General features: G+C 39.0%; 1 protein-coding gene across 1 annotated transcript in view; it reads right to left on the bottom strand.

The window, feature by feature from the left end:
* Positions 1 to 13,868: 13,868 nt before the first annotated feature.
* CPE (carboxypeptidase E) overlaps positions 13,869 to 22,281 on the bottom strand; it is a 59,776-nt gene continuing 51,363 nt past the window's right edge. Inside the window, exons 6-9 of the mRNA XM_049833995.1 lie at positions 20,567 to 20,706; positions 18,010 to 18,109; positions 15,567 to 15,685; positions 13,869 to 14,451 (exon numbers count right to left, since the gene is read on the bottom strand). Coding sequence (XP_049689952.1) covers positions 14,353 to 14,451; positions 15,567 to 15,685; positions 18,010 to 18,109; positions 20,567 to 20,706 — 458 coding nt within the window. The 3' untranslated portion in view covers positions 13,869 to 14,352. The remainder of the gene's footprint in view (positions 14,452 to 15,566; positions 15,686 to 18,009; positions 18,110 to 20,566; positions 20,707 to 22,281) is intronic.

Consider the following 22,281-nt stretch of genomic DNA (forward strand, 5'->3'; position numbering starts at 1 on the left):
CGACAGGCCCAAGTTAAGAACAGGAGATATTTGGGCACTTGCAAAAGTGGACCTCGGCCATTTTGATGTCTCGCAACACCGATAGCTGAGCAATGCCCTACCACGCATTTAAACACACAGGCCTCACTCCAGTTTACAAATTTGAGCTTTTAAACCAAGACCTCTGAAACACCAATCTTTTCTCCAATCTTTATGGTAAGATTTATCTTTTTTTGGAGGAGTCCTTTCAAAACATAAATGGGCCCATACCCAGAACACAAAGGTTCACTTACAACGTAGCTAAGGCTACAAAGGAACAAGTAAAGGCACCAGCACTGTATTCGAGAGGCCCTGGCCACCAGCTTCACGGAGAGGCCACTCTGGCACTGAGCGCTCCCACCTTCCCACCCAGTCCTTCCTTGGGCTCCGGTGTGCTGCGGTGAATGCCGAGTGAAAGAGAAAAAAAAATGGTTTCCTACTCACCCCGTCTGCCAGATCTCCTGAGAGAGAAACAGGCTCTCCACTGGAAAGGGAGAACAGGGAAGAATCCTTACTAGGATCAGAAAGGGAAATGGTACCTCAAAAACACACCTCTGCTTTCAAAATCCAACTTCCCAGTTATGGAACTGAAGAAGCTCCCTTAAGCCCCAACATCAGTTACAAATACCATGTTTTACGAGAATCGGTTACAGCTGTTCTTTTCAGTGCCTCACCATTTTAACACTATATCAAGGGCCTAATGTTATGCATACCCAGCAGATTTTACCTTCTTTTTGCTAGCTGTTGGGGCTTGAATTACTGGTCGACCTTGTTAACACGTTTGCTTACTTTACTGGTCTTATCATATGATGAATGCATAGGGTGTAGCAACAATAAATGTATTTAATAGCCTGTACCCTTTTATTTAGCCACTACATTACACACATGTATCTGTTATTACTACAATTAATATTCAAAATACATCCTTTATCAAATTCAGTCTTGGTTTGTTCTTGACCTGCATATATTACTTACAATGTGCTTCAGGACGCAAACACACATACAGCCCATAAACAGCTGAGCTAGAGGAGGAGGCTAGCTAGTGCCCTAATTAATTTCAGTCTAAAGAGCCAAGTTAGCAAAAAACAACAACTGTTTAAGTTAACCAATGTCATCTTAAATGAAACACTACACTGGCTCTGTCAGCAGATCAGAGAGGCCAGTCCCTTCCAGCAGGGAGGGAGGTGAAGGACAATTAGGGCTGGTAACTTCTCTCGTTAGTGCAGCTGTTGGGCATTATGCCAAGAGAAAAGGTAGCAAGTGTAAAGAGAGCTCCAGGGTGATTATAATTCCTTTTTTTCTAAATATGTTGAACACTAATTCAGGAAGATACCGATACATGTACCTACCACCGATCATGTAAATATTCCCATTCCCTTTAATAGGACAGCAACTCGGATACAAAAGTGAAGCAAGTACTTAAGCAGCTTGCTGAATTAAGCCTTTAATGTAGTAATCTACAGATACAGAACTAGTGAGAGATTTTAGTGTACCTCTTCCATCCCCTCCTGTGGATGTCTCCCTCATTCTATCACTATACTTAAACTTCTTCCAGCCTTAAATTCACAACTTTTCAGAGGCAGACACAGCATCGTCTAAGCTAGTTCAGGTATATCTGTAGCCTTTTGGCATGTAGTCGGAAAAAGCTGCCATTGCTGTAACTAGAGCTTGGTACTTTCCCATTTACTAATATAAAAGCACTTACAAATTATTACCTGATCACCAGCTTACTACATGATTAGTTAATAGAATAAATTAATGTTTTCTTCAGAGAGCAAAATATAAAAAGAAAGTAATTCTTTCTGTAAGTGGAAGCATCTGCCTTATTTTTCTAAAAGAAAAATGGTTTTTTGTTAAATAAAGAAGAAAACTGTTCCAAACAGAAGAGATTATATATAACTGGATCTTTTTCTAAAGATTTTTAATGGGTTGGGGTTTTTTTTTTTAATCCAAAGTGGAAATAGCAAGAAGTTTACGGTAAAATTCAGAGGAGAAAGAACTCCTCTGGTTAGATGTCTAATAACACAGAGATTTCAACAGCATCCTATTAATGAGCCTCAGTTTGTTTGCTAGCTCTAGCAAGGCTATTCAGCATTTGAGTTAGCAGCCAGTCTTTCATTTGAACTCTACTAGCATGGGAAAGACATTTTTCTAAAGAAGTAGAGGAGGGCCAAGAAACTTCTGACGACACTGTCCTACTAATTCTTAATCTAGAGCAGAAGATGAAGCTTGTACTGAGCACACTTCTGTGTGCCAGTTTGATGTCAAGCATCAGGAGCTGCCTGAAATCAAACAAGAGATTTCTCAAGCTGCTTACACTACAACTTTACAAGAAAACGTTTGCTGATCATATGGCAACAAACAATTTTTCAAAGCAAAAGTGTATGGAAAGACATGATTGCTAGCCATTCAGCTACAGAACTGTTTCCCAAAGGCCATAGCCTGTTACTGAGCATTCACTACAGTGGGTGGCAAAAGGTACACTGAATTTAGCTGTGAGAGATGAATGTCCCCACCTGGAAGAGGATTTTACATTCTTGTCCTAAGAAGTGACATCTTCCACTTAAGCTGCTGCAGTGTTTTGCATGGTTACTATAATATTTCTTTGTTAAAAAAGGAAGGAGTAAAATACTGGAGGCAAAATTATAATATTGAAGGGGAAATCTGAGTGGAATTTCCTATGGTAGTGTGAGGATTTTATTCACAAAAGGGGCAGCCATCTCGAATCTAATAACCAGATGTGTCCAGAACTCAGTGCTTCCAAATATTTCAGGTATGTGAGGTTTCAGAACATGACACGTTATGCCAAAAATGCACACAGGAGAGGAAACAGGTAATTGGGAGGGAAATGTGCAGTAGTAGCACATGCCAAACTGCCCTTGCTCAACGTGTGAAAGCTAGGAAAGAGGATCTTTGCGGTGGAAAGAAAAGGGACAGAAGGTCATTTTCTAGTCCCAAGGATGGCATTTGTAATCCAAAGTAATTCCACTGAAGTCAATGGTTTTAAATATAGAGTGGAAAATAGACTCTGGCTGTTATCCCTTTTTAAACACAACGGGAGGTGGAGAGTCAGTTCAGCACATCTTTACACCTAGGGACACCTACGATAAGGTACCTAAATATCTGCATTTGCTCACTCACAAGAAGTGTTGGATAAGGGGGTGATACAGAGGATGGTCACCTCATCAGCCAAAATTTGTTTGTCCCATCTCTGTAACAGAGGATACTACCCAGCAGCAGGGATGGTTTGAGTCACAATGCATTTCCCACCTCACAGAATTTCTAGGTGGAAACATAATAATGTAGTCTTGGCAGTAATAGGTAGCATAGATGGCCAGATCCTGTTTTAAGTTTGGGTCATCAAGTAATAATTAGAAGGTATTTAGGGCATTTACATGGTTCTTAATTTTATGCTTAGATTTTCCAGATACTTAGAATCCAAGTTTTTTGTAGCTTTTTTTTTTTTTTAGATTTTCAAAGGAAGTTTTCCAAATATTAAAGACTTGGGGGGGGGGGGGGGGGGGGGGGGGAAGCTGCAACAGGAAATGTTTGCACAATTTGATTTTTATCTTTTGGTTATTTTGATCTGCAATTTTCTAAAGGGAAAACATTCTTTGGAAAAGTATGACATGGGGATTTTTTTTCCCCCATTTTAAGTTTCTGAGTGCATTCCAGACACACACACACACCCCCAAAAGAGAGAGTTTATATTTAAGTATCTATTTATTCCTCAGATAAGTAACCATGCTGTAGCTTTCCTGTCATTTTTTTTGTCCCAGATTGCTGTTTTGTTCTTTCCCATCCCCTAGGTAGAACAACAAAATACTTGAATAGCTAAAGAAAACTACAGATTTTACTCTATGTGGTCATAGCTCAGTCCTCAGTTTATATCTTATTCTGATTCTGCAAGTAGGAAATAATTGAGATAAACTCCTTAAATTTACAACACAGATGAGAGTTGCAAGATTGTATGGGAAAGCCTTGTCATCTCCACACAGCTAGTTCCCATCATGTCTCTTCATGTCCCCGCTTTGTAACCTCATTGTAAACAAACCATTGTAGGCATATACATTATGAAGAGGTAGAAAAGACATTGTTGGGATAAGCAAAATGAATGTGAGCTATTGCCTCAAAATATTCCAGCAAGTTACTGTTTGGTTGCACACAGCGCAGATTCACTGCCGGTAAATATTGGTACGCCTCCACTAGCTTCCCTGCAGCAATGCCAGTGACAGCTGCTGTGGACCTTCAGCCTAACCTCAGCATCCTAAAGTTTCAAGGCATAGTCAAGTTTCAAGGTTTCTAACATAATATCTAGAAGAAATATCTGGGAAATATCAAAGGAAAATATATGCTGATATTGACAGAATCTCAGTAAAGGTAACTGTGACTCTGGTGTTAGAGGAACAGTTGCTAAGGAATATTAGTTATTTAGCTCATGACAGGGAAGTGTAGGGAAGAAGAGTAAATCAAACAGAATCCCCTTCTTAAGCTTCCCCTCCTCTCCCCCAACAATCTACTTAGGTGTGAAAATCCATAATGCAATTGTGTGATGCCATGGAAAAGAACTGGTTTAAAAGTAAAAGTGTGGTGCGACTTTGTTATTTCATTGTACTTTCAGCATCCCCATAAACAAGCAGCTTTCAAGTTCTCAGCTTCAGCTGTGGTCAAGAAAGAGTTTCACTGGGTGTGCTCCTGGATGTTTGTGCTCTTAGCTGCTTGCCTACAGTTAATGAAGCTCATCCTGATATTTCTTCTCATTACTAAACGTGGTTTTGATTCTAATACCCAGGTCCTAATCCAAGACTATCAAACAATAAAGCAGCAGCTCAAACTATTTGGATGAAGAAGTGTTTCAAGTATTGAAATTGAGGTGGTAGGGATTAGGATAGGTCAAAGCAAGCCATTTCATGGGCCATCCTCTCTTGGAGGAAAAATATGCCTTGCAAGGCAAAATGAGAAATAGAATATGAATAAAACCATGAGATAGTCCTGAAGTCTGAGTCACCTACGGCTGACCATAATATACTAAGGAAAGTTCTGGGCCTTGTGCCCCCCACTAGTTTAGTGAGAGAAAAGGCTGTTAATTTATTTATTGGCCAACCAATACAGAGGTCTGAGATAACCCCTTCTGTTGATGTTTTATGAAAGACTAGGTGAAGAAAATGAAGTGAAGCGTTGAAATTCAGAGAAGATTAAATATATGTGTATATTTAAATATATAGAGATGTATATAGATGTGTATATATAAGTATATGGATATATATAGATGTATAGATGTATATGTATATAAATAAAACATTCATAATCTTTGTTTCCCTTTTGTGAGTGCTTTTTTTATGGTTTGCACAATATCCACCTAAGTATCCATTTGCCTAAAAGAAAGTGCCAGTTGTCATGGAGTAGTTTGCTCTAATGTAAGAGACTTAATGGTGCAAGGAACTGAGAGTAAAAGGAAGCAGAAGAAGAACCGAACTGCAGTTTATGATCACACCTTTCCAGCCCCATCTTCGAGGAGAAGAATTCCTGAGTGAAGATCTGGCAGGGCATGAAGTATAAAGACTACTCATTGCCTTCAACAATTTCTATCCAAAGAGTAACAAAGTTGTGCATTAGAAACCATAAAGCAGTGCATGTTCTGTGACTCTATGACCTTCTATTACCAGCAGCAGCTTAGTTTCACCTTTTAGATAATAAACTTCATCGTATCGCAATCTCTTTCACATTTACTGGCCTGGAAACCAGCACCTTCTGCAGTGCACAGGCCATATCAGGATTTTAGCATGCATCTCGGGGATGTTGGAGAGAAAAAGGGAGTTTGTGGAGAAAGAACAATTACAAACTGCTGAAGGGGGGGAGAAAAAATGTATGGCTTTGACATCCCATCCCTCCCCATGGAAGTAGATGGATTTGAGAGGAATGGAGGCTTGCAATACAAATAGTTTTCTTGGATGTTATGGGAGCTGAAGCTGCTGACATTATAAATATCATGCAAGCAAACCAGTCTTTAATTAGTAAATTCTAGGAATAGTGCAATTCCAAGAAAATTGAGAAACATATAAGACTGAAGGTGGAGAGAAAGCCCTTTTAAGCATTTTGATTGATCTTAAATGCATTCCTACAACATTTCAGCAGGTTCTGTTATCTATGAAAATTCAGTTCAGAATCAAAGCTAAAAAATCTCAGTTAGCTTCATTCAGAGCAGAGATAGTAAGGGAACCAACCCAGAAGCAAACGTGGAAAATCTATACCCAGATATTTGTAATGGCATACAGATACTGCCCAGGGAATCCAACCCTGAATTCTCAGAATCCCGTAATTAATGCATCCAAAAATGCTCTTAGATTGATGAAACAGAAGCTCAAAGGGATGTATGATTGTCTAAAGCCTTGGGAAACAATTAAACCAGATGGGACAATCAACTGAAAGGGCGTACCCTTGGTTCAGCCAAGGAACACAAACAGCATTTAAACAGTCTTTCAAAAGGACAACAGTCTTATTTAAAAAAATTCATGTGATGAAAAATCTATTGTACAGCTATGTGAACTATTGCAAAGGTAAATTAGCCTCACTAAGAAAATACTGAACATTAGTTCTGCTTCTGGATTTGCCTAGTTTCAGCTGCCAACTATTTGATCTTGTTCAGTTTTTCTTTGTTAGACTCTGGGTTCAATTATGTGGCTACATTAATAAAAACTATGAAACTAGTAAAAATGCTTTTAAGTATAAGCATTATACCATAAAATATAAAAATCTGCATTGATGTTTTTATAAATGAAAGGTTCAAGTGGAAGCAGAATAGTGTGTTTTGCAAAATTTTACTGTTTATCTTTCAATAACCCTTTTTAAAAATTATTTTTCAACCTACAGTTTTCAAAGGCACTTAAGACATCTCATAAGTTTTATCATAAGTAAATTGTTTTCGTACACACATATTCACTGCAATTTTTTTACAATCTTTTAAATTTTTATTTATCTTATTTCCATTTTGGAATTTGTAGTGTTTTCTATTTTCATCTTGGCTTCAATTTCCCTAAATTTAAACTGAGGTTTTTGAGATCAATTAATTTTGAAACAGTCTGTGAACACATCTCCACATTTAATTACTTTGCTGAAGCAAAATTCCACTGCGTAGAAATTTCATTCTTCTGTGACACTTGTTCAAGTGTATTATATGTAGTTATTATTTTTTCATTTGGACTTTTTTTCCTGGCAACTATTTATCTGAGAATTCTTAACATAATGCGCCAGCAACTTATGTAAACCCACAACCAATAGTACTGAGTATTTTTCATGTTAATTTGAATTTATCTTGGCACCTTGTAATACCATCCAGTGCATTGGCAAACAAATATTGAATGACTTAACATAGAACGGCCTCCAAATTTTGTTTCTTTTCAGTGGAAATCCCCTGCAAGCTATGTCTAACTTTTGAGACATTACAAAAATGATCAGAAGATTTTGCAGATGTTTAACATCTTGCATATTACCACATACGTTAACAGACATCTGATGCTGAGGTCTGTCAGGCATGTGTGGAAATAGAGAGCTGAAGACAGAATCTATACTTCTCTGGAAGGGCACGTATCGTGTCCTGGTATAACAAAGTTCAGAACCAGTTTCTTTTCATTAGGCTTTCAGTTTCCTGAAGAAGGCACAAGAAAGCATTCACTTCAGAAGTTTCTTTTGCAAAAGCCCTACTAAATCAGCTAATAATAGGATTTTTAGGTCAAAATGCCTTTTACTAAGATTCAGGTCTACAGGCTTCAATACAGTGCATGAAGGGCACCTGGTGCATCAGACGCGATGCAGGGCAGCCTGCACACTGAGCCAGCAGCCGCCGTTGTCGTTTTGATAGCCTCCGGCTACATTAGAGCTGTATGTTACCTATTTTAAAATACTCCTGTAAGCAGGAACAGCACCCCAGGCTTCCCTGGCCTCTTTGGTAAGGTGCTGCCTGGCCCTCCCTGCTGAGGGGCACCTTCTTTGCCCTCTGGGGGCACCCAGACCCGTAACAGAAGGATCTGCCTGGGATCCACTTGTCTCACATGGGCACCTAATTTAGATGCGATTCATAAAACCAGGAGTCTGCGGTCCCTTTATGGCAAACAGAATAGGTGCCTTCAAAGATTTCTGAGCAATTAAGTGCCTAAAATAGCCGAGAGAAGATGAAGTACATTCTTTCCCTGCTCCTTCTCTCCCACACACGTTTATGTACGTATGCACACAGTGAATCCAAAAGATAAACTTTGCAGCAAGATCTTTTTGGGGCCTAAGTTTTTAGACACTAAACAACTGCACAAACTGCCTCCCAACAGTTTTTATTACATCTGTCAAAACCTAGTAACACCGGGACTGGAGAGAATGCCCCTCATTTGCCACACGGTAATAAATGCTGTGCAGCACAAGCCAGTTAATTGTGTTTCACTGTGCTTCTGCCCCCAATGCTGCTTCTCTATTTTACCCAAAACTTCTTTAAACTAAAAAGCATTCCGGCCCCCATAGGAAACTCAAAGTAGATATGCTGATATATGCATATACAGGGATAAATGTCACTATCATGATAAACCTTCAAATAAATGACCTGACTCTGAAGGGGAAAGAAAGCGGTATTAGGTTTACCGCTATTCCTTTTCAGATTGAGTTTCTAAGACCATGTCTCAGAGACCATGTCTCAGAAACCATGTCTCAGACCATGTCTAACCTACGGGATCCAGGAGCACTTCCCAGCCTTAATGTATGCCAGCTACCCTCTGATGTGGAGTCAGAGGCATAGGCCAGGTCTTTCCTCCGATACCAGCAGGGAGGTGTAGCAGCTGTCTTCTACCTCCATTGGAAGAAACTCAAGAAGCATGCAGGCCAAAAGCAAGCTACTGGTAGGGTCCCCATTCTGGAAACCTGAAGATTCAGGATGCCAGGCCATGCCAGGGGACCTGCCTCACAGTGCAAATTTAGGATCTTTAAACACAAGAAAGCCCTGTAATCCACTCCTGATGGGTCTTGGCAAAAGTGATCTTTGAGCTGCTCAGGCTGGGCTAGTTTGTGACACACCCAGAAAGAGAACTGGAAGCGGCCAAGGAAAGCAACATGAGCAGATATTTAGTGAGCTGAAGGGAGGTAATTTCGTACCGCTCTTGGCAGCCAAGTCCTCTCTTGAATCTTGTCTATAGTTTCTGAAATGTGTTTAATTTACCTTTTGTGTGAAAGGTGCTGGAATGTGGATGAGGGATGTTGGTTCTGCACCCTTGGACACCAGCACACGCACCATGGCAGAGCGCAGGACAGATGCTCCTCTGAGTCCATGAACTGGAATCTCACATTACTGGATGGTATTACAATACTGTGAAACCCTCTGTTGCTGCCATGATGCAGTCAGGCGAGTTCATCTTGCTGTATATTTTGTCTCTAAATTACGGCCCTGACCACATCCTCAGTGGGTGAATGTAACAAAAATGGCACCTTGATTTACCCTGTTATCTTCCACTGAGCAGTGGTTCAGAGGCTCAGTGAGCTTAGGTTGCCACTGGTCCAGCTAATCTCCATTATTTCTACTTTAGGTCTTGCAATGGCTCTTAACAAGTTCCATGACCAATTCTGCACTTTGTGAAAGTGGTCTTAATTTATTTTTTATTATTTTACATCTTTTTCCTGGAAAAGATGAAGAACTATTACTGCTAATGCAAGATGAGCAGCCTTGGCACCAGATACTCCTGACTACTCAGATTCCAGGCTTGAGGGTCTGATAAAAACCTTAGTGAAACTAATGGGAATCTTTCCAGAGTAGCTTTACCTAAAGTCTAAAAGCATGGACATACTGCACTCCTAGAATCCCATAGGCACATAATCCTATTCATCCCTTTACTAAAGAATGATTAGCAAAAAGGTCTATAAAATCTACTTATTTCACAATACTAAACTGCTTCCAGTGCATTCCCAGATGTCAAATTCCCTCTACATTCCCAGTGCAGGAGCCAAACTCTTCAGCTTCTCTCTTTGACAATTTCCACTGTGCATAGAGGGATGTGTGATTACAAAAATCTGTGGTGGTTTTACTGAATATGAAAGTAGGACAAAGATAAAAAAACATGAAGTATTAACCATTAATTCAGGGAAAATCTAGCACTGTGATAAATGGTGCCTAATCGTGGATGTGTTTAAGTCATTGCTGAAATATAATGCCTGGGGCGTGGAGAGGCAAGATAAGGAAGGCTGAAGAAAGATCAGCGTTGCAAGGCCATTTAACTCAATTACTGTACTCCTATTATCACATTTAGTAAAAGTAAACAGCAGTTGTTTCTAAATATCTCATTTTTATACTGCCTATTCCAATACTTGCTATACTGCTCAAAAGCTTAGCCCCTGGAGGCATAGGATTACATCAACTTCTCAGTTGTCATTTTCTTCTCCCCCTAAAGCAGGCTTTACAAATGGGAACTTGAAGGAAGCTCACGCAAAACCCTCAGAAGCCAGGAGACAAACCAACCCACTGGGGTTTTTTTATGCCATGACTTTCAGAAAATCTCCTGACTGTTTTTGGTTTCTGGGTTTAATTTTAGAAGTCAGAAATACTGGGACAGAGGCTGTGTCAATGCCTGAGCTTATGAGTCAAATTAACAAGCAGTAAATTATTCACAACAGATGTAGCTCTACATAAACAGAAGTGTACAGGGGGAATAAAATACCTGCAAGGAGATGATCAGAATGAGCTCTTTGCAAGATTCAGGAAGGCAGAAAGCAAGCGCTGCAGCGATGTTTCTGGGTCCTGTGTTTCCAGTGCTAACTACAAGTAGGAAGCAGGGCACTTCTCTGGTGGAGCAGCTTTACGGAGAAGCTCTAGACGGCTGCTCAAAGTGTTAGAGAGGCAGTCATTAAACTGCTGCTATTCTACAGCCTCCGCAGGCCTGAGTGAATCTAAGCTCAGATGTGGGAGAGAATCAGGCTCATGGGAACCGCGCCTTCTAACTTTAAATTCCAGCTCCTCTAAACCTACCTGTCATCCTTCTCTGAATCCTATTCCTTTCATGGGCTAGTTATTGTTTCTAACACACCTGTTAGATCTGTTAAAAAACCTCAGAGAAAGAAACTTGGTAGCAATTCTTTCTTACATACCATCTCAGGTCTAACACTTTAATGTATGTTATTACCAGCTCAGGAATAGCCAGGACTATATGTGAATTTGCATATATCGACATGACCACCACAACCTAGGAAAAGGGAAACATAATTCAGATGTAGTGATTTTATTTGACTGACTTTGTTATTGTAAGCCTGACCATTGTAGTTATAAAGAATGCAGAGTATCACAGGTTTGCAAGCACACTGTGCTTTCTAGTCCTAAAGATTGATATGGAAAAAGAATAGATCCGTAAATACTGTGGAGTGGAAAGATAGGCCAAAGTGTATGCCCAGTCCCCACCAACTGTGCATAGATGAAGAGCATCTCATTCTTATCCATGACCTTACTTGAAAACCTGCATGGGAAAAGCGCTCATAGATGTATATTCCAAAAGGAGGATGTACTGGCCCAAAATTAAGGGGCTACGGATGGCTTTCAATGGCATAATGGCACTAATCCCAGCCTCATTTCTCTGTTCAAACAGCAAATTAACTGGCACGTGCACCTCACTAAGGATGCTTATGGCATACTTTTCAGACATGCACAGCCAAAGAGGTCACGTTTTGAACCTGTAAATTACTCACACATTTTACATTTTAAATAAACCTGTAGATTTATTGTACAATAGTACAGCATGTGCCTTTTTAACCAAAAGCTCAGCATCACACAACACTTTAATCTTCCATTTAAACAAACACAGTCCTACAACACAGCTCAGTTCGGCTAGGAAAGCTACATAATGAATGAATTTATTGAGAGTCCTGCCTACACTGTTCTTAAGGATGTTTACCTACAGCAAGAACAGAGGCAGTGGTTCTGGCGGTGCAGCATTTAATCACTTTAACCTGTTCTCAGCACAGTAATAGCAAGCAGTCATCTAGAGCAAAATGAAGAGATCATTTAAGGGACACCACATTTCATTGCAAATGCATGAAACAGTAGACCAGAGGATGTCACACATGTAATACAAGTACGGATTAGAAACCTGTTATGAGATCACTTTGATGTAACATCTGCACTAACTATGCCACACAATCCACCACACAGGAAGACTGGATGCATGACAGGCATCACATCATGTAGTAATATTGTTTGGACTGAAATTGTTAGGTTTGGAAGGGGCAGAGCAGGGTGTTCTGTACAAATATACACTTGCCTTATTACATTAGTTTACATGTCAGAAACACTCCTGTAGCCATTTGCCCACATGCCAGCAGTCTCTTGTTACAACTAACTTTTAGACTGGTTGCTTTGATTTTACCTGGTTCAGCTGAACACAGTATTGTTGCCTCCAGACACAGAGTGTGTTTTGTGCTACATGTCTTAGCCTTTCAAATTGTCATAAACCTCTGAGTTGGTGTAACTGGGCATCCTTTATGCACACCCTTGTGCACAGCTAGTCACAAGCTGTTATAAAGACATGTTTAGATAAGATACTTCGTTTGCCACAGCGGTTCCTCATTGCAATGGAGATTCGAAGTTCATCACTGCATAATGACTTACAGCAAGTGAAGTTCCCCTCAAGTTTGTAATTACATATCTACTACCCAAGTGAGCTACAGGTTACATAGCAAACTCTTGATCAGAGAGAGAAAGTTTATGCCTTTTTATTGCTGTTCAATTTATCAATGTGTGTCAAACCTTAAGCCTGTTACTTTAAAGGATCAAGTGCTATTTTTATTAAAGAATTTAAAATTCTCGGAAAACAGTGTTTTCAGCAGATTTTTAAATACCCAAAGGAGGTAAATTTGGGTCCTACACCTGAACATGTGAGTTTTCACTTATGGCAGGAGCATGATAGTGCATTGTTGGTTGGTCTGAACAGTACTGAACTCCTACAGCATCAACTAAAATAATATGTTAATCAAAACACAAAGAGTAATACTAAAGAAACAGAGGAAGGAAGTCTATACCGAACATCTGGTCTTGAATTAAAGTAGACCAGCAATAGTGTGTAAGCTTTCAAACAGATAAGATGCTTAGCTGCTATCAGTTATACCAAATTGCACACACTATGGTTCATGTGTATTGTCTGACTCTGCAAATTTCACTCATCTTAGACAAAATACTAAAGCAAGCTAATTCAAGTATGCTAGAAAAAAGAGGAGGAAGAAGGATCTTTTTAAATCAAAGTTGCTTTTTGTATCATCTTCAAGTATTTTGAGAAAACTTCACCACACTGAAAAAATTTTCACTTATCTGTCTTGCTTCTACTTTTAGATAAGACTAACCAGCAGAAGAAACAAAGTTGGGAACAAAACCATTCTTGGCTTGTAAGACTAAATGCGTGTCCTCAGTAGACTTCTAGTTCATTGTCTAAACTGTAATGTTTTGGTAGCTTTCAGTGAACATATGAACTTTTGGCTGATTATCTAGACACCACTGACACATGTAAAGATTGTTGAAAAGGTAGTTATCTAATTAAAATAGACATCACCTGAAACGATTTTTTTTTCTTGCTGTAAAACAAACACAAGCAGCATATTAACAAGATGCACAAGCTCTTCTTCACCCATTCAGAATTTTTAATTTGCTTAATAAGTAATAAGAAATAATTAAAACCTCATCTTGAAATATCATTAACAGTTTAAGGAATAAAGCTCTCCTATTTCCTGAATTCATTCCATGCCATCTTTAATAAAAGAGCTTACGCAGATTCCTTCTGCTTACTAAAATGACGTCAGCTTAAGTTTCTTACATTTTTAAATAGCCCCAACACCAAAGACACACAAAATGTTATACTGAATTTTAATCCTTGTAAAACATTACACCACACACTGTTATTATAAATCTTTTCAATAACATCCATTATAGAACTCAGTAAAGAGCACTGCCTACTACTGTGCACTGTCAAATATTTCTGGCAGTATTGGGAATTGACTACAGCATATTTCTTTTTTAAAATCAAGAGTTAACCTACATATTCTGAACTTGCAAATAATACACAACAGGTTGTACTTTCATATAGGCTGCATTCACTCATTTTTTTCTGATTTGTATATAAGAGTAAATTTTCTATAACAATATGAAAGAAAATTAATAACTTATCTAGCTAGGAGGCTAGTAGTTATCTGTAATCATTTTAATCAAAAGATGACTGAAAAATTCAAAGTTAATTATTGTGAAGTGCACAAAATCTAGAATATAGGGACTCTCCACAGTACATTATACTAAGTCAACATATAATAGATTAAAAGCTGTAAAGCCAAAATCTTCATTTAAAAATTTAGTGTTTCTGACATCATCTTCCACCATTCCATCAACTCTTCTTTCTCTTCTTCTTTTCTTTCAGACAGCGACTCCAGTTCAAAATCAACCTAAGAGACACGATCAAAAACATCAGTAAGACTTGTAGAAAGAGAGAAGCGTAGGCTTTTAACAGTAATTTATTTAAATAAGTTGTTTAACACAGACATGGGGCTTAGGGAGGTACCTTCCATTTTAGGCTAGGTTTATTCCAAACTGTCTCAAAGCTAATTTAAATATGTGCAATACTAGTATATCAGTACAATAAACTTATCTAAAAATGCACATAGGTGAGCAAAATTTCCAAAAGAAGCCAGACATATGTCCAGTCTTTGTCTTGCCTAGAAATTTCAAAAAATAGGGGTCAATGAAATTTAAATTGAATAATGGCCAGCCACATAAATTGTCTAGCATATAATAAAAGGTATAGTCATCACATTGCTGTCTAACACCCAGCAATGCAGACCCCCAGCATATCAAAACACATATTCAATTTTATGCCATGAATAAGATCCAGGGAGCTTTTCTGACACACAGCTCATTAATGTAGATATGATGTGCTAGTGTAGTATATCCTCATATAGGATACACAGTAGAGAAATAAGCATTTATTTAAATTGTTAAGAGTGGAATCCACACACCTGTATAGAAGATGAATTAAAAATGCTTCTGCACTCTTAGATGCAGCCTAGGTCTTATTTATCATACATGCTGGGTATCTACACAAAGCAGCGCTCCATCACTATCTTTCTGCACGGAGCTGAACACTGGTTTTAACCTCTGCAGGTAGTCACTTGACAATTTAAAGTATCGGGTCTCAATGAAAACCTCAACATCTCTTACTTTTTATGTAGTGCTATTTAAAGATATTCTGTAATCTTCTGATTGGCTATTTACACATCAACCAATAAAAAAAATTTAGATATGACAATATCACCCTTCTCTGTGTCTTTTCATTTTAAATAATACCAGCAGGACATGAAATGGGTTTACCATGAGATTACTCTCTGTGGCTTGTGCAGCAAGTACTAGAAAAGTAGATTTCCAGACTGTCTTCTAAATTAGCATATCCTGAAATATTCTGAAAAATCACCTCCTGCTTACATGTATACATGAAGGAAAAAAAAGAAAGAGACTTTTTTATATATATAATAGATGATAAACTAACACACACATGAGCACTTACCACAACCGCAGGGCTAAAGGGCACAGCCACTTTTTTAGTTATTGCTAGATAGCCTGGTGCTGAGGCTGTAAGTTTGTAATTTCCAGGTACAAGCAATCTCCAGTAATCACCATCCTTGGCTGTAGAGAAGAAGAAAAAAATCCATATAAATATGTATAAAACTAATCACACAGCTAAGTAGAAGGGACCATGTATCTTGTCAGTCTTCTGTATTCTTGTCAGCCCTTTCCTTTTGTCCGTCTGAAAGGATTCTTCTGTAAGGGCTGTACAAATATATTATTACAGATTTTCTTCCCTTCTGGTAAGCAAAACACAGATTTAAAATCCAAAGTTGTGCTGTAGCCTCCATGAAAGATTTTGCCTGCTGAGGCTGAAGGATCTCCTGCACACTGAAGAAAAGGACAATATGGGACATTACTCTACTTTAGAAGCAACCCCTGGCCAATGTACAGCTCCTGTTAAGTGTCTGAGTTTCAGTTTGCAATGCAATGTGAATTTTTAACGTCCCTCAGTATTCTGAAAATCCAAATGTAAATACATTTGATTTTCATCAAATTTAAATAAATGGACCACCTTTCTCAATTTTTCTTATCTTGCAGAGAAAGCTATAAATCATCATTTCCTAGAATATTCCATGTGCATCACCCCTGAAGCATTACTATCTAAATGTTTCAGTACCCACGCAATGTCTGGGTCTTTTTTCTTCCGTTTAGCTAAACAGAGAAACGAAAGTTTGATCCACTCAGGCCAAAGAAAGGCTCCTACTGCACTGAGTGCTACTGCAGATCATCTTTTTCAGTCATACCATAAAAACACATCATCCTCTTCTCTAGAAATGACCATCTCCCATTTTCACAAAGACTCAGATCCTCCATCCATCAGCACTGGGCAATTATCTAATTTGTCACAGGCTAATACTCTGAATTTCTCTATCTCCAGAAAACATTGCAAGGCTGTTCTAAAGGCCAGTTAGCGGTGCCATTTAAAAGTCTTGGCCACACTCTTACTGCCAATTCCTTAAATGCTTTTTCAGCCCAACTTCAGCTACACAGCGCACAGAGGGAAACATTACTTAAATGTCTGCAATTCGCGTGGTCAGAAAATGTCAGTAGTCAGTCCAGTTGTTCCCAAACTTTTCTCTTCATAAAACAGAAAGGAAAAAAATACTGCTGCAGAACTACGATAATGATCTATTCTAATTCCTGGCACTGGAACAAAGCTGTATTTTAACTCATGAACAAAGGAGCAGGGGGAAAAAAGCCAAAGAATATTTATCCTTCTTTCTGAATGTGCTAAAATTCAAGTGCTTGTTTTCCTCACTGTTTTGACAATAGATGACGTCCATGCTTATACACACACAATGTGAGAGGAATCATGATTACATGCTTTTTTGTACCGTAGAAGCATGAACTGTAGTACCGTGTGCATCACTCTCTCATACCTCAAGATACCTCTTTGCATGGCTTATTCCCTTTTTATTATCCCTAAAAAATTGTTTCCAGCCTCTATACTTTTTCCCTTCTTATGTACAGTGAAAGAAGATGGCTAATGCTATCACAGAGTGTTCTGCTTGGCAGAAATACTGGCCTCTTTGCAGGTGATGTGAGAACAAACACAAATCAAAGCCGACTGAAGGGTCTACCGGTCCTGTTTCATAGTATTCTGCACCTCTGTAACAGTATAGTGAGACATATCATTGAGAAAATGACCATAAAGTAAGCTCATGCATAAAGCAATGACATTTTACTATTGATTTTCTAATTAGTATCTTGTGCAAACAAACAAAAAAATGTCATTCAGAATAAGAAAGCATAGGTCTACAGGGAAGACTGCAAGTTGGCACTGTGCGAGTTACCTTTGAACTCATTCATTTACTCAAAAAGCACACCACCATCGAAGAAGTGACATGCAATTTTCTGTGAACACCAACACGATACTTTCCTCTTCTAGAACCGCTCTTCTAAAAAAAGTCACAGAATTGTAAACAGCAGAGAGAATTTATCTTCACAGGAGGACGTTATGTAAACTGAAAATCTGGCAAGAATCTACATACCAAAAGATACGGTCACATCATAAGCGATATAACACTTTTGGACCACAATTTAGCCTTCAAACTCAAAACAGCACTGCCGACAGGACTTTAAATCCTGTCAGAGCTGTGAAACGCTGCTTGCACCACAAATCAGAAGATAAACTAAGCATGAATAACCAAGACCCAGCAGAACCAATTCACACCAGAGATCCATGAAGTCCCAACACAGGAGAAAAATTCATGCAATCCTGCAGGCAACAAGCTTCCTGAGGCACAACATGCTTTCCAGGCTTCAAACTTTTGCTCCCTTAAACCTTCAGCTAATGAGATCTGAAACGGCTCCAGGCTGCCAAGCAGAGGGAGAAGCAGCGTATTCCAGCACTTCCCATTTTGCTGAAGTACAACACTCACCTGATGTAATATCATGGCTTATCCCCTCCACAGAAATTGTAGCATTTGCTATTGGATTGCCCTGAAGATCCTTGACAAACCCCTTCACTCCTCGATGAATCTAGAATAAATAAATAAAGTCAGCAACACATGGGAAATCACTGGAAAATTCTTAAGAAAAGATGGCATTTGCGTCAGTGAAATATCTGTCGATGTATCTAACGATGCATGTCATGGATCCCACCATCTACATGCTGACAACTATCAAGGATAATTACTAAACAACATAATGGAACAAACAGTGAAGCAGAAAAATAATTCAGCTGGTAGTTATACTAATTTATCTGTGCAGTGCAAGCATTTCTCAGAAATATGCAGCAATTCATAACATGTGAACACTGACTTGAAAGTCTTTGTCACTGGGGATTAGTGAATGTGCTGAAAAGCTTTGAAAAACAGCCTAAATAACCCCCCTTTTTTAAAAAAAGAAAGTTTCATCAACTGTAAGAATTTAGGGCTAATAATGGGCATAACTGCTTAAAAGCGAAACATTAACAAGGTTAATTGCAGGCACTTGGACTTTGATGGGCAATCCCTGTGTGAGGTGCTTGAGCTCTCTGCTGTGCACCCAAAACCTCCAGGTCTTTGAGCTGGGACCACACAGTCACAACACTCCCCACATGGCCTGCGAGAGAAAGGCGATGGGGGGTCATGTCCTAGTTCCTTCTTCCCTCTCAGGCAACATACTCCTTGCAACAGCACCAGCAGTACCTAATCTGTCTGTTCCCAGCATATATGAAATTAAAGCACTGATTTGACTGCAGTGTGGTGAAGAAAGCAGTCCTGCTGGTACTTCTGGAGCACGGTCTGAAAGCAGACTGAGCTCCTCAGTGGCAGGGGACTGAGGGTCAGCTACCTTTTCACAGCCTGAGATTGGGAGCTCTCAGTGCTGGGGAGAATGGGATGTTTTGAACCTGTGCAGAGATGCATCTCATTGGGAGCCTGGAAATTAAGCAGCGAAGTACTGTGGAGTTCATGCTTCATTCTAATTCTGTGATATTTGAAAAGACTTGTGGGTCACAAATTCTGTTTTGAGATTTTGCTGTTCCCCTTTATGAACCTGTATAGTGTACTCAGGTGCTATAATTTAATTCACCAGATTCCTCTAATCTACACTGTGGGAGAAGCCTGACACAGATCGGCTTAGAAAAGCAGAAGGCTCCTATTTGCACCGTCCTCAGCAATCACAGGGGAGCTGGATCACAGAGCTGGACCTCTTACGCTGTAGGAGGATAAAAACCAGTGCCAGATAGACCATCTGAACTTCAAGGGTAAAGCCAGAAGCTCTGCAGGAGCAAAGGAAATTGGCAAAATCCTCTCTTCCATGCTAGTAACTTTGAAAATGCAGTGACACCATAGTTTTCCATGAGTCAGAGAAAATTAACCCATGTGCGAAGGAGCTGAACAATTTGAGATGGATCCCGTAATAAATGGGTAAAAACCTGCAGGGTGGGTACGGCTTTTTCCTCAGCCCACATAGAACTGACTAATAGAATGGTATAACTCAAACATTTGAAATATTCAAATATTTCAGATTTCTGGCTAACTAAAGCATTTCTGCACAAATAAGATCTTAAAGAAATGAATGTATTAATTGACCAGCTCTGCTAACAAAGTACGTTTCTGACTTTGCAATCCCAGGTGTGCAGCCACTAATGATATCAGATAAATTTCTGATTTTTAACTACAGCATCCTGGTTTCAGAAATTTGATACTCCCACACTGCTTGGAACCACCATTTCAGTGCAGCCTGTTACACTGGCATGAAATGATTAAAAAGCCCCCAAACCAAAACCAGACAGACAAACAAAACCAAAACAAAATAAAAACAAACAAACAAAACCCCACAAACACACACATAGATCTGTTTCAGGAATCTTAACTTCTAGCAACCCATTAGCACAAGATTATCTCAACCTATGACTATGCTTTACACTTTTAACCAGATTTTGTATATTTTTTAATGGAATCATCACACTGACAGCTCTACATTGACTATCAGCAGCTCATGCAATTAGAGAGCAGCGGAGTATCTACAAAACCAGGATTAGAGATGTCCCCCGATGTTACACTGGACTGCCAGGCAGCTACAGTCTAATCCAGCTGTCTAGGCTCCCTGTGCATCCAGAGTGATTCGTTCCACATCTGTACACACACTTTCATATCTGTAGAGGGCAGTCCATCTCTCTTAGTATACACATCAGTGCTGGGGATGTGAATTATACACTCTGGTGATCTGTATTTCTTTTCATTGAGGAAGCTGGCATAATTTCAAATTAAATGTCTGTAACAGCTTAAATTAGGTGACATGAATTCCATACTATAACATCTTCTTTCTTTTCCCCTCCTCCTCCACATATTTAGAAAGATCACAGAGGATTTACCACCTTAGAAACATATAAGAATTATGGAGCACCAATTGGATTAATATGAAATTTTGAATTCAATGTTCACACAGCACAAAGTTTAGAAGTTTCACATACAACAACTAGAGTTTTGCCATCCTCGTTTTTGTTACCTGCTCAATGTAATTGATAAGGGAGTTCTTGTTGTCTTCCCAGTAGCCCTTCAGAGTTTCTTCAGGTGGGAATTTTTCACAGCTAAGCTCCACTGTGATTTCAAAGCAGTTGCTGCTGAGGTAATTAAAATCCTGCATTCCTGCAATGCCAGAAAAGAGAGATAGTGATGCATTTTGCATTATTCTGAAGTAAATACAGTAAAGGGGGGGAATGTGAGATGCTGGGGCTGTTAAGGAAAGAATAGCTATTAATACAGTTGGTGCAGTTGCATTTCATCAGCTTAGTTCTGAAATCAGAGGCATTAAATCAGAGAAACCAGCAAGACAATTAATTCCCAAAAATATTTTCTTCCCAAGAAAAGTTTAGAAAAGACTTAACACCTGGCCTATATACTTCTACCTGATATTGCACCTGGCCTCTATACTGCTCCTACTTGACATGTGTTTTTCAATAGCTGGCATATGGGTTTTTTTCTCTTCAGGAACAGAAAGTTATTTCCAATTATGGCTAAAATATTTTCAGATTAAAGTAAAGGTGATCACTTTGTAAACCAAGAAAAATGACAACTAATTATAAAGCAAATGAAACATGACAAAGTGCCTTTGAAAAAGAGGTTTATAAAGACTGGTCAAAAATGTGGTGGTTTTTTCCTGAAATTATAGGGTTTCAACTTAGCAACATTTTACAAGAAAAGCATCTGTTTTCTAAGGAATAATCTTTGTCAAGCTTCTCAGCATAGATTCCAAGTATTTTTGCTTTTCCACCAAAAAAAAAAAAAAAAAATACAAAACCAAACTTCCTATAAACTTCATTTACATGGAAATTTTTCCATCTATGGAAAAAAAGATTTTTCCATCTTACTTGATGGGGGTGTTTCCCACCCACTCAATGCCTCTGCAGTATCAATAATCAATACATTAAGAGAAATATCATTATTAATACAACTTTAATGATAGGAATTTACAAATATATACAGTGGCATCATCACTAGGAATACAAACGTTACGGGAAAGATGTACTCTCTTAGACTTCTGAGCGTCTCCTCTTACTACATGGAAATATTGGCTATTTTCTGAAATCAGTCAACCAATAACCAAAGTGGTTTCCGTTTTTGTAACTGGATCAACCAGCTGGAGAGGGACTGTGACTGTCCCCGGGAGGGTTATAAATATATTCTTTACAGAGGCTGATGTAGAATTAGCTCTTGCCTTCCCAGTCTATCTAGCTAGCAAAGTCAGTGGATTCTCAAATGGAAGACTGAAAAGAAAAAGGCTACCAAGCTTTTTGAGCATCCCCATGGAGGTCACCAAGGGATTTAAAAGTGCTACAAACACAGCTAATTCATTCAGCCCTGTGATCCCACACACAACCTATACATAGGAGACCTAATGCAGTCTCTTTACCAAAGCACCACTGCTCTGCACTGGTCCAGAAATGTCCAGAGAGCTGGTGTCCCATCCAAAAGGGAACACCAAGGGCAGCAAACAGATTGAGTCAGGTGGGATTTTGCCAACACGTTAGGGTGAATCTATTTTCTGCCAACCAGGCAACGAGATGCCTAACTACTGATAGGAACAGGGAATTTTCAGATTCCCAAAGGAACACTTTTATTTCTAAGCCTTTTTTAGATGGCTGAAAGATGAAGACACAGAAGACAAAGGTCCTCCTGGGATGGACAGCTCTGATGTCCCACCAGGCAGAATGCAAGATGGAC

The sequence above is a fragment of the Accipiter gentilis genome, chromosome 3, assembly GCF_929443795.1.
Source record: "Accipiter gentilis chromosome 3, bAccGen1.1, whole genome shotgun sequence".
Classification (NCBI taxonomy): Eukaryota; Metazoa; Chordata; class Aves; order Accipitriformes; family Accipitridae; genus Astur; species Astur gentilis.